This window comes from Garra rufa, chromosome 12, assembly GCF_049309525.1.
Source record: "Garra rufa chromosome 12, GarRuf1.0, whole genome shotgun sequence".
NCBI lineage: Eukaryota > Metazoa > Chordata > Actinopteri > Cypriniformes > Cyprinidae > Garra > Garra rufa.
The window spans coordinates 5,593,821-5,615,992 of NC_133372.1; the positions used below are offsets into that span (position 1 = coordinate 5,593,821).

A 22,172-nucleotide genomic window follows, 5' to 3' on the forward strand; every position below is an offset into this window, starting at 1 on the left:
TGAATGCCTTAAAGCTAATTTTATAACACACACACACACACACACACACACACGTATCCACAATCTTCCATCACACTGCATTATATCCTCTGGTGCTCGCTGATTCCGACATTTATGACTGAAAGTCTTTTTTTATGCCTTTGTCAAACATTGGTAGATATCTCTAGATTGCAGTTTAAAAAAATGCCCTGTGTTTTGTTACTTTTATTAGCAACTTGAAACTTCTCTTTGGCACATATTTAGACTAATAGACAGTGTTATTATTTTTCCATTTATTTTCCATTTTTCCTTTTAATGGTTAACCAAGTAGGTAATAGCCTGATTGTCCTGTTATATTTATGTATTCTAGTATTTTAATTGGAATTTTACATATTTTATTTGTAACTTGAATTTAGTGACCGCCCAGCTTATAATGCACCTGCTCTTACAGAAATGTTATTACCAGTGGATTTTAGTAGTATTTATCTAATTTATGTATTTGTCTTGATACTGTATAAGCTGCATTATTTGGTGACATGAAATCTCAAGACTTAAATCAGCTCCCCCTTGTAAATATAAAGTTTAATCGAAAATTTGTAAGAAATGCACTCCCAGTCAAAAGTATTTGAACAGTAAGATTTTTAATGTTTTCTGCTCTCCATTTTTTTAAACGTCTCTTCTGCTCACCAAGCCAGCATTTATTTGATCTAAAGTACGGCAAAAACAGTACATTTTTATGTTTTTACCAATTAAAATATTTTTTTTTCTATTTGAATATATTTTAAAATGTCATTTATTTCTGTGATTTCAAAGCTGCATTTCAGAATTATAAAAAATGCAACAAAAAAAACCTGACTCCAACCTTTAAAAAGTATAGTGTATAATGTTACAAAACATTTTATTTAAAATAAAATGAAATCCTGAAAAAAATAATAATGATCATACTACTACTAAAAATGTTTCTTAAACAGCAAATCAGAATATTAGAATGATTTCTGAAGGATCATGTGACACGGAAAACTGGAGTAATGATACTGAAAATTCAGCTTTGATCACAAAAATAAATCACATTTTAAAATATATTAAAATAGAAAAGTTTTTTTAAATAGTAAAAATATCTTACAATTTTGCTGCACTTTGGATAAATTGAATGCAGGCTTGGTGAGCAGAAGAGACTTATTTAAAAAACATTAAAAATCTTACGGTTCAAAAACTTTTGACTGGTAGTGTATTTGCAGTTAGTAATGTTTTTAATGGATGTGAATTTAAAATACTGTGGCTTTAATATGTGGTTCAGAACATAGAAAATTAACATATGCTTGATAAAAAATCTTAAGCAGTCCAGAAAGTCAAACCTGCCTTAATCTAGATTTATATTCTGAACCAAAGATGGTGTGTTTCCTTTAAGTGTTGTTTTTGTTTTATAAGGGGTGAAATTAAGGAAGCTCTGGATACTTACAGTTGAGGTCAAAAGTTTACACCCCCTTTTAGAATCTGCAAAATGTTAATTATTTACCAAAATAGGAGGGATCATACAAAATGCGTGTTACTTTTTATTTAGTACTGACCTGAATAAGATATTTTACGTAAAATATGTTTACATATAGTCCACAAGAGAAAATAATAGTTGAATTGAATTTATAAAAAATGACCCTGTTCAAAAGTTTACATACGCTTGATTCTTAATACTGTGTTGTTACCTGAATGATCCACAACTGTTTTATTGTTTAGTGATAGTTGTTCATGAGTCCCTTGTTTGTCCTGAACAGTTAAACTGCCTGCTGTTCTTCAGAAAAATCCTTCAGGTCCCACAAATTCTTTGGCTTTTCAGCATTTTTGTGTATTTGAACCCTTTCCAACAATGACTGTATGATTTTGAGATCCATCTTTTCACACCGATGACAACTGAGGGACTCATATGCAACTATTACAGAAGGTTCAAACTTTTGAACAGAATGAAGATGTGTACATTTTTCTTATTTTTTACATTTGCCTAAATATCATAATTTGTCCATTTAGTACTGCCCTCCAGAGGCTGCTGAAAATAGTTACATGTTTTCCAGAAGACAAAATAAGTTAAATTTACCCTGATCTTCAAATTCTCTTAAGGCGTTGTGTTTCCTTCTGGAGCATCAGTGAGTGTTTGAACCTTCTGTAATAGTTACATATGAGTCCCTCAGTTGTCCTCAGTGTGAAAAGATGGATCTCAAAATCATTGTCATTGCTGGAAAGGTTCCAAATACACAAAAATGCTGGAAAAACAAAGAATTTGTGAGACCTGAAGGATTTTTCTGAAGAACAGCAGACAGTTTAACTGTTCAGGACAAACAAGTGACTCATGAACAGCTATCACTAAACAAAAAACACAGCTGTGGGTCATTCAGGTAACAACACAGTGTTAAGAGTCAAGTGTATGCAAACTTTTGAATGGAGTAGTTTTTATAAACTCAACTCATATTTTCTCTTGAACTATATGGAAACAAATTCTATGTGAAATATCTTACTCAGGTCAGTACTAAATAAACAATAACATGCAGTTTGATTGATCCCTCTTAATTTGGTAAAATAATTAACATTTTGCAGATTCTAAAAGGAGGTTGTAAACTTTTGACCACAACTGTACCTCAGTATCTGACGTCTGAAGACATTCATCAGGATCCCACAGTCATGAAAACAGGGAATTTTAAAATAAGATATATTTCCAGCTCCAGAAAAGCGCAAATATAATTTTAAATCTTGTAAATTTCTATAGCTCGGGATGTCATGGTTATTATAAAGAATTTAATAGTAACAGCTTAATACCCATACACAGTTAATGGGTTCATTTATTCATAATGAATATGAAACAACATTTATAACTACACATAACAATGACAACATTAAGAATTCTCAAAAGCATTTTAAAATATTTTAGGCATTTTAAATGCACATTTGCTGAAAATTCCCTAACTTGGTTGGGAATATGATTAGGCTTGTAAAAGCACAATGAGCACAGTCAAAAAAAAAAAAAAAAAAAATCTATTACATTACAGTGGTGACAAGCCTAACCATATGCAAAATAGATTTCTTGAGCTAGAAGTTGTGCTTTGTGCATGCAGTTTCTTTAAATCCAGTGATTATGAAATGACTGGAACATCACAGGAAATGCATTGGTCACAATGTGTGGGATCCTCCATTTACATGACCGGGACAAGCGTGTTGATCTTGCATGTGTGTTTGGTCCTCCAACGACTTCACTAACTCACTTTAACTGACCTCTCTTTTGTAACCTGCAGTGACAAACTCAATAAAACCTTCACAAACTAGAAATAAAATTTAACCGTATTGATTTATTTCCATAAAATACAAGAATGAAATGCATTTAAATTATTTTCTACATTTCAAATCAACCATGATTGCTCTGATCAATTGATCAACTGTTGAAACCTCTGTACATCAGTCAGTGTGACGCAGAGAGAAAGAGAGACACGTCTCTGTGCATGAGATGTACATGTATATACAGTACATGTGCAAGCTACGCAAAGCCTATTAAGCAAATGAAGAGCACTACAGCATGCTTCGGTCACATCAATACATGAGAATAAAACTCGAAAGCGGCGAATGTGCGTCTCGGGCATCAGCGGAAAACACAGAACTGACAGTGCACGTCATGGTTTTTCTTTTAGGAGTGTTTCGTGAAAAGCTCTTCAGCTTTCGTTTCGGTGGCTGATGATGAGCCCTTGTTGGATATTTCACTGTGCGTGTCGCTTTAGGTCTCGATCGGTGTGGCAAACATCTACCCTGTGCTTGAGAAAACACGCTAACTATAAGCTTTAACCAGTGTTCTTCATCAAAACTGAGGCACTGATATGGGTTAAAGCAACTGGACTCTGAAAACGAGTATAATTTCCCCCATGTCCCCCACCTAAAAACTCAAATGAACTGAAAGAAAATAAAAAATGTGGAAAATGTAGGCAAATGTACTGCGGGAGGGAAACATGCAGCCATTGGAGGACAAGGCCGTGGTAAGCGGGGCAGGACGGGACGGGACGGGACTTTTTACGAAGCGCCGGCTTGTTCCTTGGGCGTTTCGGAGTGGATGGCCATGACCCCGGAGGATTTGAACTTGGGAAGGTGCAGTCCGAACTTGTTCTCCACGCCGGCGAAGGTGGCGGCAGCCAGACGGTAACCGCCGACGTGCTCAGGACTGACGGGAGGAAGCTCAGAGATCCGGGATTTGGGCGTTGGTTCAGAACCAGTAGGGCGACTGGAAAGAGAAGAAAAGAAGATGCTCAATTCCACTGAATTAAAATTCTTTACTAAGTGGAACACCCATTCAGCAAAACCCTGCCCTCTGAAGTCATATTAGTCAAACTGAATGCAAAGTGATTCACCGCCAGAGAGTGTTTCTAACTGGATAGTTATTTTTTCAACTTAGACTCATTTACACAGCATTGCTCTCTCAAAGAGACTTTAGTGGTTTCTCAGGACCTACTTCAGACATTATGTTCAAGAAAAAGCAAACCATTAAAGGGATATTTCACCCAAAAATGAAAACTTGATGTTTATCTGTTTACCCCCAAGGCATCCAAGGTCTAGGTGACTTTGTTTCTTCAGTAGAACACAAACGAAGATTTGTAACTCAAACCGTTGCAGTCTGTCAGTCATATACTGGCAGTCAATGGTTACCAAATCTTTAAAGGGGTCATTTGATGGCCATTTTCCACAAGTTCATATGAATCTTTAGGGTCTTAATGAAAAGTCTCTAATATACTTTGGTTAAAAATTCTCAATAGTAGTGTAAAAAACACCCTTTTACCTTGCAAAATCAGCTCTGCAAAATATCAGCTCATTTTAAGACATGGCCCCTTTAAATGCTACCGAGCTCTGCTCGCCCCGCCCCTTTCTGGGATTAGGTTTACTTTAGCGGCGTTTATTGGCGAAAATTGCCAACAAGCACATTATTAAGAAAGTCCATTTGCAAAGATGCATAAAAACCCTTATACTCATTTCTGCTGTGGGTGAAGCTGCATCACGAATGATTCGCACAAAGATAGATGCATATGTCGATTGGCTTTCCATTTAAAAACTAAAGTAACATTAATCCTCTGCGTCTTCAGCGGCTCAGATGTCGGGAGTAAATGACGACTGCTATGTTTATTATTACATCAACAACAGAACACCTCAGTCGCTCAATTAGAGTCTTCCTCTGCATAGATATATATACGTAGATGCCTCATTAGCGACTGTTTCTATGGGCCGTCATACGTGAGCCGTCCTCCATTTCACTGCGGTCTACTTGACGTCATTCACCCATAGGTCTATGTAACTGACCATAGTAATCAGTGAATATTCGAAATGCCACAGTCCTGCACAGCCGTTGGTCTGCGAACCTACAGTATGGTGAATGACGTCAAGTGGACCGTTCCAAAATGGCGGACGCATCTACGTGCTTGGAGCGGTCCAATGGGGTATCTACGTATATATATCTATGTTCCTCTGCACCTGAGTCACACAATGACGATCATATTCGGACTGTTTCAGCTCGGTGAGGGCGGGTCTAAGGTAAGGCACTCACGTCAATCAAATGTATTTCGTCACAACAACAAGAAGCTGAGAATGAACTGATTTTAACAAGGTGATATTACTTTTAAAGATTAAAAAAATACCACTGGGTGGATTTTTATCATTGTAGGGTGGTTGTGTACACAAACTGCCAACACATTAATGTTCAAACATCTTGTAAAAGTTAGTTTTGCATCCGATGACCCTTTTAAGCGTAATAAAACATACACAGACAAAACCAAATTAAACCCTGCGGCTCGTGACAATACATTAAGGTCTTCAGGATAAGCACAAGTAATTACCATTTTGAGAGGCCAATATGCACTAATGTAAACAATGAATGCTGTAAACGCGCAACAGAGAGGTACGCATTCAGGAGAGTAGAACGTTGCGGTGGATCAGAGGTAAATAATGATATAAATACTGTTCAGTTTTTTGCACAGACTGATCATTTTGTGTCTTGAGAACTCAGTGTATCGTCGTGAGCCGCAGGGTTTAATTTGGTTTTGTCTGTGTATGTTTTTTTTTTCACTCTTAAAGATTTGGTCGCCATTATATGACTGACAGACTGCAACGGTTTGAGTTAAAAATCTTGGTTCGTGTTCTACTAAAGAAGCAAAGTCACCTACATCTTGGATGTCCTGGGGGTAAGCAGATAAACATCAAATTTTCATTTTTGGGTGAACTATCCCTTTAACAGAAAACCTTTTTTGGCCAAGTAATAGAGTCCATTAACAAACATCTTTCTATGCATTCTATCAAATTTTATTACATACACTAAAAATCAGAATGCTTTTTTAAAATGTTTTTGAAAGGAACTCACATAAGACAAGGCTGCATTTTTTTTTTTTTAGCAAAAAACGAGCCGTAACACCTAATTTTGTGAAATGTGACAATTTAGGAGAACTGTTTTCTATAGCTTTCTACATATTTTAACATGGTATTTATTCCTGTGATCAAAGTTAAATTAAGTTTTATACAGTAAATGTATTTTATCAAGTGCCAAAGTTTTAGAAAGGACAGTAAAATTCTGAAATATTAGATGAGACATTCATGCAGTAAAAAATGTGCTTAACATGATCAGCACTTACTGTCCTCCGAAGTCAACGTAGAACCATCGCTGCAGGAGCTCGTAGGTCACCAGGGTCACACCAAACTGTGGAGATGAACGGAACACACGAGCTACGGAGAACACAGAGAGAAGAGTGTGAGTATGGACTGAGTAAAACCAAATCTGTGTCTGAATGACGTATGCATGTGTGTGTACCTCCAGCTCCCTTCCATAGAGCTCGGAAACCTTCCTCCTTTAAGATCTTCCTAAAGCAGTCGATCACTCCATTGTAAGTCGTCTGACCGGCGCGGGCAGCCACCTGCAGTCGTGTCTTGATCACATCCGCAGGGGTCACAAGCGAAGCAGCCGGGATACCTGTGGAAAAAAAAAAAAATCATCCAGACATCTATTAATACATGATAGAAAATTTCAGATCGTAAATAAAAATCTAGTCTTATCATGCATGTGTCATTCAAACATGTTTTGAAGGAAAATAGGATTTTTTCAGATTTTTCACATTCTGAAATCATGAATGGTTCTTGTTCTATTTTATTTTCCAATGAACATTTTTTAGGAACTTGGTTCTGTGCATTGGTTGTTGATTGGATTGTGAGATGTGGCTGTTGCACTCAAAAGGCAGATGAATGCAAGATTGTATTCAAGACTGGGTTTATGAGGACTAAATAACTTAAGTCATCCTGCATACATCTTTTTCAGAAACTGTCCAGAAACTGATTAAAAAATTACAAGGGCAAACAAAGTGAAAATTTGATGTACACCAACATCTAAAAGTTTTTTTTAATGTTTTTAAAGAAGTCTCTTCTTCTCACCAAGCCTGCGTTTATTTGATTCAAATTACAGCAAAAACATTTTTGCTATGAAAATAACTATTTTAACTGTTTTCTATTTGAATATATTTAAAACATTTTTACTGAAGTTTTGGCACCATTACTCCAGTCACATGATCCTTCAGAAATCATTCTAATATTCTGATCTGCTGCTTTAAAAACATTTATCATCCTCATTATCATGTTGAAAACAGTGTAAACAGAGTACAATCTTTTCAGGTTTCTTTGAATGAATAGAAACATTTATCTGAAATAGAAATCTTTTGTAACATTATGAGTGTCTTTATCATCACTTTTGATCAATTTAAATCATCCTTGTTAAGTAAAGTATTCATTTCTATAATTTCTTCCCCCAAAAATTCAGCTTTGATCACAGGGACAAATTACATTTTAAAACATATTCAAATGTTCAAGAATAGTTATTTTAAATAGTAAAAATATTTTAAAATTGTACTGTTTTTGCTGTACTTTGGATCAAATAAATGTAGTCTTGGTGAGCAGAAGAAACTTAAAAAAAAACCTTTATGAAATACTTTTGACTGGTGGTAGTATATACAGATGTATTCATAATACAATCAGCACTTTGCATTTAAAAATAATGTGCATCATTTAACAAAAGTAAAAAACAAAAAAAAGTTAAAAAAAAAAAAAATTGTTTTGAATTCTTAATTTTTATCTTTTCAGGCTGCATTTGGTGACACATTTTGTGGCAAAAAATCTTAAAAATATAGATTTTTAGAAAAACAGTAATTTGTACCATTTACGGTCAAAAATGAATGGTAAATATAAAAAAAAAAATGATACAAAGCAATTTTGGGGGGTACAATCTCCAAATCAGCCATGATACAGAAACAAGCACAGTTTTGAACAAGATAAACTAGATGATATCCAACGGTGTTGTCGCCTTGCGTCGGCAGCTGCGGCAAAAAGCTGCGCTTAAACACACTCAAACTACAGCCGACTGCAAACTAACACACGTGTTCTGCACCTGCATGAGAAGAATTAGCTGTCTTTATCAGCAGCTATCAATAGTATATATTTGTCATTAAAAGGAGAAAGCAAAACAAGGATATGCGAAATATGCACAGATATACAAAACGTAAACCGCAGTTAAGCAGTGCTTGCTTGCTCTTTTCAATATCAGTTATATTTATATATTTTTTCATTTTAAGTGGCTCATGTTATGAAAATATTCTCATAGAGGAATGTTTGCGTAAGATCACATAACAGTAGAACAGGCTTCTGTTTGTGCCGCCTTCATTACTGTTTTTCATTGCTTTCGCTTTAAAGGAGAAGTTCACTTCCAGAATGAAAATGTGAAGATAATGGACTTAACCCCTTGTCATCCAAGATGTTCATGTCTTTCTTTCTTCAGTCAATAAGAAACTGTTTTTTGAGGAAAACATTTCGGGATTTCTATGGTGCCCCGAGTTTGGACTTCCAAAATGCAGTTTAAATGCGGCTTCAAAGGGCTTTAAACGATCCTAGCCGAGGAAGAAGGGTATTATCTAGCAAAAATATAGTTTTTTTTTTATTTCAGTTTATATACTTTTTAACCTCAAACGCTCGTCTTGTCTTGCTCTGCCTGAACTCAGTTTTTTTTCGGTTGAAGTGCTGCTTGCTGATTAAGGATCTTGTGAAGTAATCCCAGAAGGTGCTCTTTGCAAAAAACTAATGCAAAAAAGAAGAATCCAAGGCACTTCTTCTGGTCCAAAAAGTTAAAAAGCCTTTATATATTATATATTAATTATATTATATATTAATACACAAAAAATAAAACTCTGCACACTGATGCTTTTCAGCCTTCAGCCTTCCTCAGAGTGTGTCAGGTATCAAACAAATGCCAGTTGTAAATGTAATTAGTCTGTAACATTTGGAGAAACCAAAAAAGTCATTTGGGGGGCATACAAACTTATTAGCCATTACAAAAAATAAATAAACACGTGTATGTCGAAAAACTCCTATCTTATTTTCTTCCTCAACTTCAAAAATCCTTTCACAATCATCGTACATCGCTGCAGAAGTACCCACCCAGTGTTTGCAAAGTGAACATGCAAAGAAGATCAAACACCCTTAACAAAAAAAGGTAAAACAGCGATGTAGGGCGATTTTGAAGTTGAGGGAGAAAACGAGATTGGAGTTTTTCAACATACTCTGCCTTGAACCGGAAAAAACATCAGGCAGAGCAAGACAAGATGAGTGTTTTAGGTTTAAAAGTATATACATTTAAAAAAAAAAAAAAAAAAATGACCCTTCTTCCTCAGCTGGGATCATTTACAACCATATTTTGGATCATTTGAAGTCACATTAAACTGCATTTTAGAAGTTCAAACTCAGGGCACCATAGAAGATCACTATATGGAGAAAAATCCTGAAATGTTTTTTTCGAAAAACATCTTGGATAACAAGGGGGCAAGTACATTATCTGTAATTTTTTTTGTTCTGGAAGTGAACTTTTCCTTAAATTCTCAGGCACTGACTCATTTGCTAAACTGAAAAACCTAACTGCATTTCAACATGTTAAATCAGGCAGACGTGAGCCTGAAACTACCACAACAGATGCTGGCTGAGGCCCGACATTGGCTTGGTGTGTCCCGGCCTTAAAACAAGTGCAAAATAGACAACCACAAACACACTCATGTCCTTAAATAAAAGGACAACCGAGAGTCTTGTTCTGACCTGCGATGGCACCGGCGGTCAGCAGTTGCAGAGCCCCCAGCCTTCCATCCTCATCTGCTAGACTTGCCTTCGTATGGGCATAAACGGGGAAATAGATGGCAGAGAAGGGGATATCACGCAGGAAGCAAGCCTTGGCACCCTGTTTAGGAAAACCAGTAACATTTGTGCTTTATAGTTCACACTAAGCCTGACTGTATTCTGAATGCAAGAACAGAAGAATATTGAGCAGTTACAGTTGTCACCCTGGACCACAAAACCGGTCATAAAAGTACTTTTTTTTTTTTTTATTGTTGATTGGCGGAACTATCGGTTATCGGCAACAATCCGTGCCGATAGTTTTTCCGGGTTGCGTCCGTTGCTGAAGCGGCTGATAAGCTCCGTTGTCATTAAACATTATGACAGTAGCCTCTAGAGATGGAAATCACTGACAACACTTGCTGTTTGTTTACTCATGTGATACTGCGCACTGAACAGAGAGGGACACTTCAGATATTTTTAAATGTTTAAGTTGCTCTTGTAAACATTAATGAACCATGAACTAACTTTATTGCTCAATATGTAATTAATACATGTATTATTTTACAAAGTATGGTATTTTTACCACTTTACCACTATTTTAGTTTCCTTTCAGTATCCTTATAAAAAACCATGGGCTGATTAATCTTATTGGCCAATGTGGTCCAACTTAGCAATCGGTAAAATTCAACAAATAATTTTCAATATCAGTCGACCTCTAATTTATCTGAAAGCTGAATAATAAACCTTTCCATTGAATTATGGTTGGGATATGACAATTTTGGCTGAGATATGACTTTTTGAAAATCTGGAATCTGAGGGCGCAACAAAAAATTTAAATAAAAAAATTAAAAGTTGCCTTTAAAGTTGTCCAAATGAAGTTCTAAGCAATGCACATTACCAATCAAAAATTACGTTTTGATATATTTATGGTAGGAGATTTACAAAATATCTTCATGGAACATGATTTTAATATCTTAATTTTTGACATAAACAAGAAATCAATCATTTAAAAATCAAACAATGTATTATTGCCTACTGCTACAAATATACTTGTGCTACTTAAGACTGGTTTTGTAGTTCAGCTCACAATTTTGATTAAACACAATGTTTCTCGTACGCATCCCGTACCTTGTAGAGGCCAAAAAAGCCTAGATCACGGACCACACTGAGTGCGCTCACTCTGGGGCCTGTAGTGATCTCACCGGCGACCTGCAGACGAATCTTAACGATTTCCAGAGGGTTGGTGAAGATGACCTGTGACCCACCGGCCTGGAAAGACAGACAGAAAATTGAGTCATTTAAGTACAACATAACCCAGTTCAACAGTTTTCTGCAGTTTAGTATACTCACACATCCACCAGCGAGAATCTCAGCAGCCAGAGGTATTGTATCATCTTTTGTGGTAAATTTGTCTCTCATAAAGTCATTCACCTGCAAGACAGAGAGAGATTCATGTAATTAGCTCATCTGCTCAGAAACGGCTTTCAACAGGATGTTTAGTGACACTCACAGTGAGCTTGATGGCTTTTTCAGGAGCCACTCCGATGAGCTGGGGTAGAAGACCTGTAGGAGAAAAACACAGAGACATACAGAAAGAAGAAGGAAAAAGAAAGTGAGATCAAGGTTAAGAAACATGAAGACAAGCATTATTTTATATCATTCTTCTGAAGCAGAGGTTAGAGCATAAGACAAATCCAACCTCTATAAAAGCCAAAGACGCCCTCGTATCGCAGGACTTTCTTGGCGCAGTCAAAACTGTTCTTGTACATGAGCTCTCCTACAAAGGAGCCGGTGGAGCGCTGGTTCTGCATACGGGTCTTGACCAGGTCTATGGGGTACACAGCTGTGGCACCAGTGGCTATAAACACACACACACACACACACACACACAGGATCAATTACATTTCACTCAAGTGCAATTACACATACACTTATTCTTTGAAAACAGCATATCTTGTGCAGATATGCACTACCATTCAAGTGTTTGGGGTCGAAAAGATTTAATGTTTTTGAATTCCCATTTTAAAAATACAGTAAAAATGCTTTACATGCAGGTTGTGCGGTGACAGAACTTAAAATGATTTCTACAATTTATTTCTATACTTGCTTCATTTATGTGGCTATATTAGGGCTATATGTGGTCCGAAATAAACATGCTTGTGCTAAATTTGGAGTAAATTAGACGGAACAAACTAAGCCCAGTTTTCAACGTCTATTTTTGGACTTAATTTGGATCAAATCAGATGGCCCAAACAAAACCCAATTTTCAACGTAGATTTTTGGGCTAAATTTAGACTTAATCCAACGGACCAAACAACGACCAATTTTCAACGTCGATTTTTGGGCTAAAGGAAGTCCATGACGGGCCGACTTGATTTAGCCCAAAAAACGACGTCTAAATGATGTCTGGTGCTGGGTGGGAAACCTCTCGCTTTCAGATTCAGCCAGCTGTGGGAGCTGGATCAGAACTACAGTGAACCACTGCAGCATGTTTAAAGCTATTTAAAATATTACAATTTAAAATAACTTATTGTAATATATATTTAAAATGTAATTTATTCCTGTGATGCAAAGCTGAATTTTCAGCATCATTACTCCAGTCTTCAGTGTCACATGATCCAGAAATAATAAAACATGCTGATCTGCACTGAAGAAATGTTTCTGATTATCAGTGCTGAAAACAGTTGTGCAGATTACTATTTGTGCAAACTGTCATACATTTTTAATTATAAAGTTCAAAAGAACAGTATTTATTAGTGCAATGGAATGGATTTAAATGGATTTTAAAAAATGTAAGTTATTCACACATTTTTCTGAAATTAACCATGATTTATCTAACCTAAAAAAAAATTTAAACAATTTTATATTGCAATAATTTCACAGTAAATCTTCAAATTAATGTAGAAACAAGATAAAGACAGTATATTTGATGACTAAAGGTGAGCATCACTGATACCAATATTAAAAATAAATAAAAAATCTACAAAAAAATCCAAATATTTACATTTGACTATAGGAGTTTAAAAATATTTGTTGAATGCCTGCGTCAATGCTCTAATTTTGACAGCACTAGTATTTATTTGAAGCAGAAATCTGTTGTAGCATTATAAATGTCTTTACTGTCACTTTTAACCACATTAATGCATCCTTTCTGAATCAAGTAAAAAAATTTACTGACCCCAAACTTCTAAACGATTGCATACTATGAAAATATAAATATGCCTCATTTAAAGAGTAAAAAAAAAGGGGATTCTAGTGCTTTTCAGTCTATTCCTCTTAGCATTAAAGTTACTCATAAAAGATGACAATTAACTTAAAATGCACATAGAGTTTAACACATCTAGAACAAATCAAAAATGCCAACAACTCATCTTGTACATTGGCATGTCCAAATTCTTTACCCTTTCTAGAAAGGTAATGTTCCGCCTCCTAATACCACCTTTGACATAAATTAAAAGAGGTAATGCATCCTTGACGTATCCTGCTATTAGCTTCTTTTGTCAAAAAGGAAATACGTAACAGAATGGAAAACTGCACTCAATTCATTTTTTGGGGTCCTTAAATTAATATGAGAAACAAACCTCCAGCAATGGAGCCCAGAGTAAACCTGTATGCCGACTCTGCTACCTGCAGCCACACAGACCGAGAAACATCCGTATGTGAATGCTGCAATGACAGAAAGAGAGCAAGAAATGAGCATGTGAGGTTTCAAACAAAATGCACAAGGCTTTAAAGTTAATCTGCATTTAAGACATACGAAAACGGCCTGAATATTAGGTTTAAACCCAATTTTTACATTTTCTGAGTAAATTCTCATTGTATTTTCAGAAAGTTTTGGAATATTTGTTCTCTCCCCAAATTTGTCACTATCAAAACACAGTAATATATCATTTAATAAAAAGGGTTATATTGACCCATTAAGATTTTGCTAACATCTTCCTTGTAAGCAAAAATAAATATATTTTCCTATTTTATTAAAAAGTTTTCAAAAGTAAATTAATAGGGTTGTTCCGATTCCTATACTAGTATCGGAAATACCGCCGATACCACAAAAAAAATCTAGCATCGGAATCGGCGAGTACTTAATCCCACGTACCGATCCGATGCCATTTTCTTAAGATATAAATTAATCCTGCTAGCAAATTGGAAGCCAGTTCTTCTTCGCGGCTCAGAATGCAAACACGGGGAATAGTGCTGTGCTTCCACAAGCAACCACTGCTTAGAGCACCGAAGAAGAAATACAAACGTGCTAGCAGTTTGGCACTATCTCAGACTGGACCAACCAGCCGGTAAAACGGCGACAAGTCTCATATGTAGGGCTTTATGATTTCCGCGATGCGGAAAACACGGACGGAATCACGAAATCCAGTCTAAATGGAATTTACAGTTTAACGTGGAACGTCAAGGAATTTGTCAAAGTTTGATGCATTAATCAAAGGTGGTTCATTACACTTAAATCAAATCGTGATATGGACTAATATTAAGCCGAAAACCGACTGTTTAAATATGAATTATGTGTGGCTCTGTGTTAATGAATGGTAGAGGCGCATGGATTTGTTTACTCCTTGTACTGAAGCGCGCGGGACACTTGCGGTAATATTAAAGGGCTCCAGACTTTGACCATTTTTTCTGCCAGTGTTACTAATTTTCGCGAGCGGTTTGCACTGGCGTGACCACCGCGTTGTTCAACTCATAAGCTCTGCCATTTCTGTTTCAGATAAGAAACATAAAACGGCACGCGAAACGAAAGTGAAACTAACACGATATGTTTGAGCTGCTAAGCGCTGACTGTTTATCAGCTTGGACCGCAACGCAAACAAACTTGCACGAACCCCGAACAGCTTTATTCGGGAGCCAATGTTGATTTTGCATCACTGTTACTGCTGCGAGATCCAGCGTTTGAAAATGCTGCACAATGAATCAGGTTGCTGTGAGATCTAGTGAGAATCTTTCAAATTCTGCCCAGAATTCTCTGTTATAAACAGGGCTGATGTACGTCAGAAAACCAGATTAGTAATGCCAACTATATAAAAAAAATATTACTGTCAAATGTATGTCAGATGATAAAAATACTCTAGTTCACTGTATATCACTGTATGTTTGTTTTATTAAGGGATAAGTCTGAAGCACACCATAAAATAATTTATTAGTATTATCTACAGCTGTATATACAATTACACACCCAGGTATCGGATTAGTACTCGGTATCGGCCGATACCCCGAGCCCAGGTATCGGAATCGGTATCGGGAAGGAAAAAAGGGTATCCAAACATCTCTATAAATCAATAACAATTTCAATAATATTTCAATTGTGATTTATGAGATTTGTTGTTGAATCAAAATTCTCTAAAAAGAGAATTGGTTCTTTTTGGTTCATTTTGTATGTATGCAAATTGTATAATATCCATTTATAGTAATTGTGCAGTTAATTTACTTTTTTTTTTCTGAAGCAAGTGAGAGTGTGGCACCCCTAGTAGTAAAAGTGTGTTTTGTGCCTTAATTAGTGGTGTTAGATAAGCATGTTTACTGATAACATTACACTTTTCTCACAGTAAATACACATTTAAACAACCCCTAGTAGTCTCTTATCTGACCGTTCATATAGATAAACTCACCTGTCTCTGCATCTCAGCTAGATTATAGGGCAGGGCTCCTTCCTCCAGTGGCGCTATTCTCTCGATATCAGCCAGGTTTAACCGTCTACACATCATAATATACACAAACACATGATTAGCTGATAATGCTGCTTATAGTATGTGTATATGAACTTTAAATAAAAAAATGAAAAAGTACCCTGTTTGAGAGTGCAGCCCTGATAGCTGGAACAGGATGTCAATTTCCATAGGGGTAATCTGACCAAACTTATTTGCAGCATGAACAAACTCCTCTAAAGATAAAAAAAAAAAAAAAAAAAAATGTTAGATGATACTTAACCTTATTCTAATGTGTATATGAGAAGAATTGGAGACGATAGGCACCTTTAGTGACGAGCGTATCCTTGCGAGAACCAGCGAGAGTGCTGTAGATTTTACGGATCAACTCCATGTTGTTCAGGAGAGAGTTGAAGGCATTGAAGTAGGAGAAGCTCACCATGTGAGAGGTGCCGCCTCCAGCTGCCTAAGAGGACACATTCATTTGAACCTTTTACAATAACATCGTAACAAACATCTCACCAGATGAAGAAGAGCTGCGCACTTACAGACACAAGGTTTTCCTCCACAAAGGGTGTGAGCATGTGGTGTCTGATGGTGGACATGATGTCACTGAAGTCCAGGGCGGAAACAGCGCCTCTCTTGACCTTGTCTTTCTGCACAAATGCCTGTCTTGCATGCTCCAGCTGCAGCTCCTATGATAAGAAACACAGAAAGCAGAAATTTGATTGTTAAGTGTTGAACAGGCATGGGCCAGTTAGAGGGTTAATTATATTAAAACATTATTAAAATATTATTATAATATTATTATATTAAAAAATAAACATCATTAAATTAGATTATATTACTAAAATATTTAATAAGGCTGAAGCAGAAGCAGTAATACCACGCAGCACATGTGCAGATGCTAAACTAGCTGGGAACTCATTTCTGATAATACTCCGCCTGCTTCGGCCATATTACGGCAGCAAACTTACTTGACTATTACGCCGGAATGGAAGTGTAGTTCCTAATCTTATCAGCCTAGAAACTCGCAGCTTTGCATTTCCACCGGTCTTAGTACACGATATAACTACAGAAGAGTCAAGTTTTAAATAGGACAAATATCGAAACTCGTTGGTCATTTTTGAACGCGATGCTATTGGTCTAATAGGATTCAATGATCTATGCTAAGCTATGCTAAAAGTGATATCGCCAGAACAGGAGAACGGCTGAACGGCTTATTAACTCGGGGGGAGTTGGAGAATGAGCCTATTTCCAAAAAAAGTGGAGTGTCCCTTTAATAACCACAAGAGTAATGTAATACAATATATTTAAGTGTGTATAATTGTTTGGGTGTGGTACCTGCAGGAATTGGGTGAACTCCAGGTAGCTGAGGCTTTTTTTTCTGTCACTGCCAAAATGCAAATGAATGAACTCGCAGTCCCAGTTGAAGGGGATGTGGTGGTGCACGGTGGTCTGGCTGAAGATATCACGCACATTCTCTGTAAATACACAAACAGGGACAGATTTACACTTCTGTAGAACATAACAGGCATTGGAACATTACTGACAGAGTTTTAAAGGTCCTCTGAACACGTGAACATGCGCGTGAATGAATGTCTCTGTGGTCAAGGTTAAGCTGCTTGTTTGTTTAGCATAACTACATTACTATCAGCTGACTCTGTGAAAAAAAAAAATACACTACGGGTCAAAAACACTATGAGCTGCTATGTGGTCTACATACTGTAGGCAGCATTAAAATGAACAGATGAATGAACTGGAACGGCCTACATGGGAATCTCCATACAACACACAAATTTTTATATAATGGAGTCTGATGTCATTGTGTACAAACACAGAAGTCCATTTTAAATATAACTGAACATTCACAGTTGAAGTCAAAAGTTAACACAGACCTTACAGACTCTGCAAAATGTTTATTATTGTACCAAAAAAAGAGGGATCATACAAAATGCATGTTATTTTTTATTTAGTACTGACCTGAATAAGATATTTCACATAAAAAGATGTTTACATATAGTCCACAAGAGAAAATTTACCCCGTTCAAAAGTTTACATACACTTGATTCCTAAAACTGTGTTGTTACCTGAATCATCTACAGCTGTGTGTTTTTTTTTGTTTAGTGATAGTTGTTCATGAGTCCCTTGTTTGTCCTGAACAGTTAAACTGCCCGCTGTTTTTCAAAAAAATCCTTCAGGTCCCACAAATTGTTCGGTTTTTTTTTCAGCATTTTTGTGTATTTGATCCCTTTCCATCAATGACTGTATGATTTTGAGATCCATCTTTTTACACTGAGGACAACTGAGTGTACACCTTCTGTAACAGTTGCATATGAGTCCCTCAGTTGTCCTCAGTGTGAAAACATGGATCTCAAAGTCATACAGTCATTGTTGGAAAGGGTTCAAATACACAAAAATGCTAAAAAAAAATTTTAGGGAACTGAAAGATTTTTCTGAAGAACAGCACAAGTTTAACTGTTCAGGACAAACAAGGGGCTCAAGAACAACTATCACTAAACAAAAAAAACACATCTGTGGATAAATTCAGGTAACAACACAGTATCAAGAATCAAGTGTATATAAACTTTTGAACGGGGCCATTTTTATAAATTCAACTATTTTTTTCTCTTGTGGATTATATGTAAATGTCTTTAATGTGAAATGTCTTATTCAGGTCAGTTCTAAATAAAAAAAATAACATGCATTTTGTATGATCCCTCTTATTTTGGTAAAATAAGTAACATTTTGCAGATTCTGCAAGGTGTATGTAAACTTTTGACTTCAACTGTATATACAGTGAATACTGTTCTCACCGAAGGACACCGATCCAGTGCCTGACTTGTCAAACAGCTGGAAGGCCACGATGAAGAGGGCATCAGGCACACACAGCACCGACTCAAAGGCCAGAAACTCTTGATACGAGATCAGTCTAAATGCAAAAAACACAAGAAACATTAAAAACACAAACCTATAGTCATTCTGCAATCCCTTTCATACACACTTGCAATTGCACACACTACCCTGAAAAAAGTTTAAGGTAAGACTTTTATTTTTAAGAAATTAGCGCTTTTATTCAGCAAGGATGCCTAATATTAATGCGAGAAAATTGAACAAGTGACAGCAAAGACATTTATGTTACGAAACATTACTTTTTGGCAAAGAAGCCAGGGGGAGAAAAAAAATCATGTTTCCACAAAAATATGAAGTTGCTTTCAATATTAACAATAATTGCTCTTGAGCAGCGAATCAGCATATTAGAATGATTTCTGAATAATCATGTGACACTGAATACAGGAGTGATGATGCTGAAAATTCTGCTTTGCACAGAAAAAAAAAACATTCTACAATATATTTAAATAAAAAAAATATATATATATTTTTTAAAGGTGCCATAGAATGGAAAATTATGTTTACCTTGGCATAGTTGAATAATAACAGTTCTGTACATGGACATGACATACCATAAGTCTCAAATACCATAGTTTCCTCCTCCTTATATAATTCTGATGTTTGCAAAAGACAAACGAAAAATAGGTCAATTCTAACATAAGACAGACTATTACGCAATAGTCACGATCGTTAATAGTTACACCCCCAACATTTGCATAGCCTAATCATCAGTAACTTCAGTACATCAGTAAAATAAGGCGAGCTACTGAAGGGACACGGTTAGCTTAATGCTAGCGCTAACCTGTTACATTGCAGTACATAAGATTTCACTTACCACATAAACAGAGTAAGGAGAGATGACTGCACTGATGACGGCAAATGATTAACAGATCCTGAGCATCACTAAAGCATCAAAACTTGTGTGGTATGTCCTTCTTACGTTATACTACTTCACTGCAGTATAAGGTTACACAAAGCACATGCGATCACAGTAGAGAGAGTAAAATGTCGGCGGATTCAAAACGGCAGATTCAACAAACCGCATATTAAAATGATATTATTTTAAATTGTAACAATATTTCACATAAATTGAGCCTTGTTCTTTTAAAAAGCAATGAAAAAAACCTTTTCAACCCCAACGTTTAAGCAGTAGTGCATGTGCAATACAGATTTTTCTAAATTTTGCCATATGCATTTGGCTGCTACTCCAAAAAATAATGCAAAAACTTATATAAGTGGGTGAATTTCTAGATCGGAGTGGAGGTTTAGGTTTCATACCAAGCCATCAATAATCAGAACACAGAACAATTACACAGACAGGAATTTCGACATCCGTCTCACCCATCTTTTGTAGTATCTGCCACACCGGCAAGCAGCTGCACGGTTTTAGGATTGTAGTGGAGCTGCGTGTGAAGGCCCAAAAACTTCTGCACGAAATCATTGGGTGTCATGTACCGCTCTCCATCTTTATCCACCACACTGGCATACTGAGGAAAAACAACAATAACACAATTACAGCATCTGTGTTGAATATAAAGCATGATTACACATGTGCATTTTCCTTATTTGTAGGGCATATAGTATGATTGATTTGCATAAAGAATGAAGCAGAACCTGAAAATCAATGTCATATAAGTTTTAATATGCATGCAAAACTGTCGGCTGTGTAAAATAACACCGGCTTCTTCCAAACAACCGTGTTGGCAACATGCAAGCTGAAATAGTATTTATTTACCAAGTACCAACCTCTGCCTAGTTGGACAAATGGGCAAAGGTGAGAATCAATATTCACGTGCCATGTGAGTTATCTATTTTCCAGTTTTGATCGGCAGCAGCTAAACAGAACACAAAACAGTAAAGCGAGATGCCCTCTGACCTTATCGAGACATTCATTACTCGTCCATCTATTGCCCTGACATTCATGTCTTCCTTCAAACATCCATCTCACACGCTTGAGTCCTATTAATAGAGCCACATCGCAGACAAGTCACTGTGTTACCAGACACCAAAGCGGCCCAAAGCGGCCCAACGCGGCCAAAGAAACAACTACTCTCATCTGACAAACGCTCAAGATCTCAACGGAGGAAGTGATCACCATTCACTACACTTAAAGCCCTGGCTGACATTTAATGAGCGAGACAAATTAGTATTTTCCTATTCTTGCTTGTAAAATGAAGAATACAAACAATAAACTGTTTCAACACAAACAAACAGGTGTCTAGACTTTCCCGAGCATGCAAGTCTCTCTTTGAGTTGCCTTGTGGGGGAAAAGGAGAAGGCAACAGGGAGATAATTAAAATTGCAGCGTGACTAAGGAAATAAAGATTTAATGACAAAGCAAAGTCATGACACTATCTAGGCTAGCTTCTAAAGTTGCAGAGCCGGTTTCTCAGTGGATTTGACCACATTATTAAATCATCATAACTTGATGTTTAACCAAATTTAGGCTTTTAAATAAAGGATTTCTTACCTTTTGAAAGATGACCTTCACCTCATTAGGGTCGGCCCTTTTGGTTAACTGCACCTGCAAAACCACAACAGCACGGAAATTATTTCTATAGAAATGAATTGTGAATCTCAAGAGCTATGATCTACAAGTAAATGCACAAAAGGAAACATTCATTAGTGAAACGCACTGTTTTTGAGAGCGATCTGCATCATAAATGTTTTTCACTGAGCGACAAGATTTAGCCTAATGTTAAAATTTACATTTACATTTATTCTCAAATGCTCAGGTAAACATCAAACGGTTTGCAGTTTGATAGCACATTACGCATTATTAGTACTTTCTGGCACACAGAATGTATTTTTAACAAACTGAACCTAGTTTATTACAATACACAAAATAACCAATCACTTATTACTCTACAAAAACACAAATTTAGTCAAACAACCCCTGTAGAATAAAACAAGCCAAATTTCGCCCACACAGCATGATCCTAACACGCCTGACCACACTTTATTAACAAAAGCCCTTCTCTAACAACAAAACCCCTGCTAAAGAGCTGATTAATGCTGTTTAACACACAATTCTGATATTTTTTTATGGTTTTATGATCCTCGGAGACACTAAATTCAGTCAAAGTCTCAGGGCGAACGTATTGATAAGCTGAGGGATGCTCACGGCGGTCCGTTAAAAACGTTTATCATTGCCTCTAGTCATCCCAATTAAGTATCTATTAGCCTTTCTCCCGCTTGTAATCGCCAAATGTGTTTAAAAGTCGACAGCTATAAAACAAAAACACAAATTTCAGTCAAATGCCGTGTCGCCGGAGTCACCTTGGCCGCCATGCTGCTGTCTGACGTCACGTGTGGTCGTGGGGTCGGCGCAGGCGCGTGGCCGATGACAGAGAGCGTGAGAAGAACCGGGAACTGGGGAGGTGCGCGCGCACCTGTGATGTCACCTTACAAGGTGTTCTAGTCTGATACGATTTCCAAAAAAATATATATTATCTTTTTTTTTTTTTTTTTTCACTCTTTTGAATTTAATTTCTATGTATTGCATGGCCA

At 36.5% G+C, this 22,172-nt stretch overlaps 1 protein-coding gene across 1 annotated transcript; it reads right to left on the reverse strand.

Moving 5' to 3' along the window:
* Positions 1-3,288: 3,288 nt before the first annotated feature.
* Positions 3,289-21,997, reverse strand: slc25a12 (solute carrier family 25 member 12). Its single transcript, XM_073852270.1, has 18 exons — positions 21,942-21,997; positions 21,133-21,186; positions 20,004-20,149; positions 18,587-18,702; positions 17,115-17,254; positions 16,319-16,465; positions 16,098-16,236; positions 15,913-16,006; positions 15,735-15,819; positions 13,701-13,785; positions 11,819-11,977; positions 11,630-11,682; positions 11,470-11,550; positions 11,248-11,388; positions 10,102-10,240; positions 6,791-6,949; positions 6,615-6,705; positions 3,289-4,225 (listed from the first exon to the last, which is right to left on the reverse strand). The coding sequence occupies exons 1-18, from the start codon at positions 21,951-21,953 to the stop codon at positions 4,018-4,020; spliced, it is 2,049 nt and encodes a 682-aa protein (XP_073708371.1). The 5' UTR covers positions 21,954-21,997; the 3' UTR covers positions 3,289-4,017.
* Between the last annotated feature and the right edge of the window lie 175 nt (positions 21,998-22,172).

Bases quoted from the DNA above. Each gene is read 5' to 3' on its own strand.
- slc25a12 (XM_073852270.1), bottom strand. The intron at 16,007-16,097 runs GTGCCTATCGTC...TTTTATCTTTAG, and splicing joins GGATACGCTCGTCACTAAAG to AGGAGTTTGTTCATGCTGCA. The intron at 13,786-15,734 runs GTGAGTTTATCT...CTGTCATTGCAG, and splicing joins TAGCTGAGATGCAGAGACAG to CATTCACATACGGATGTTTC.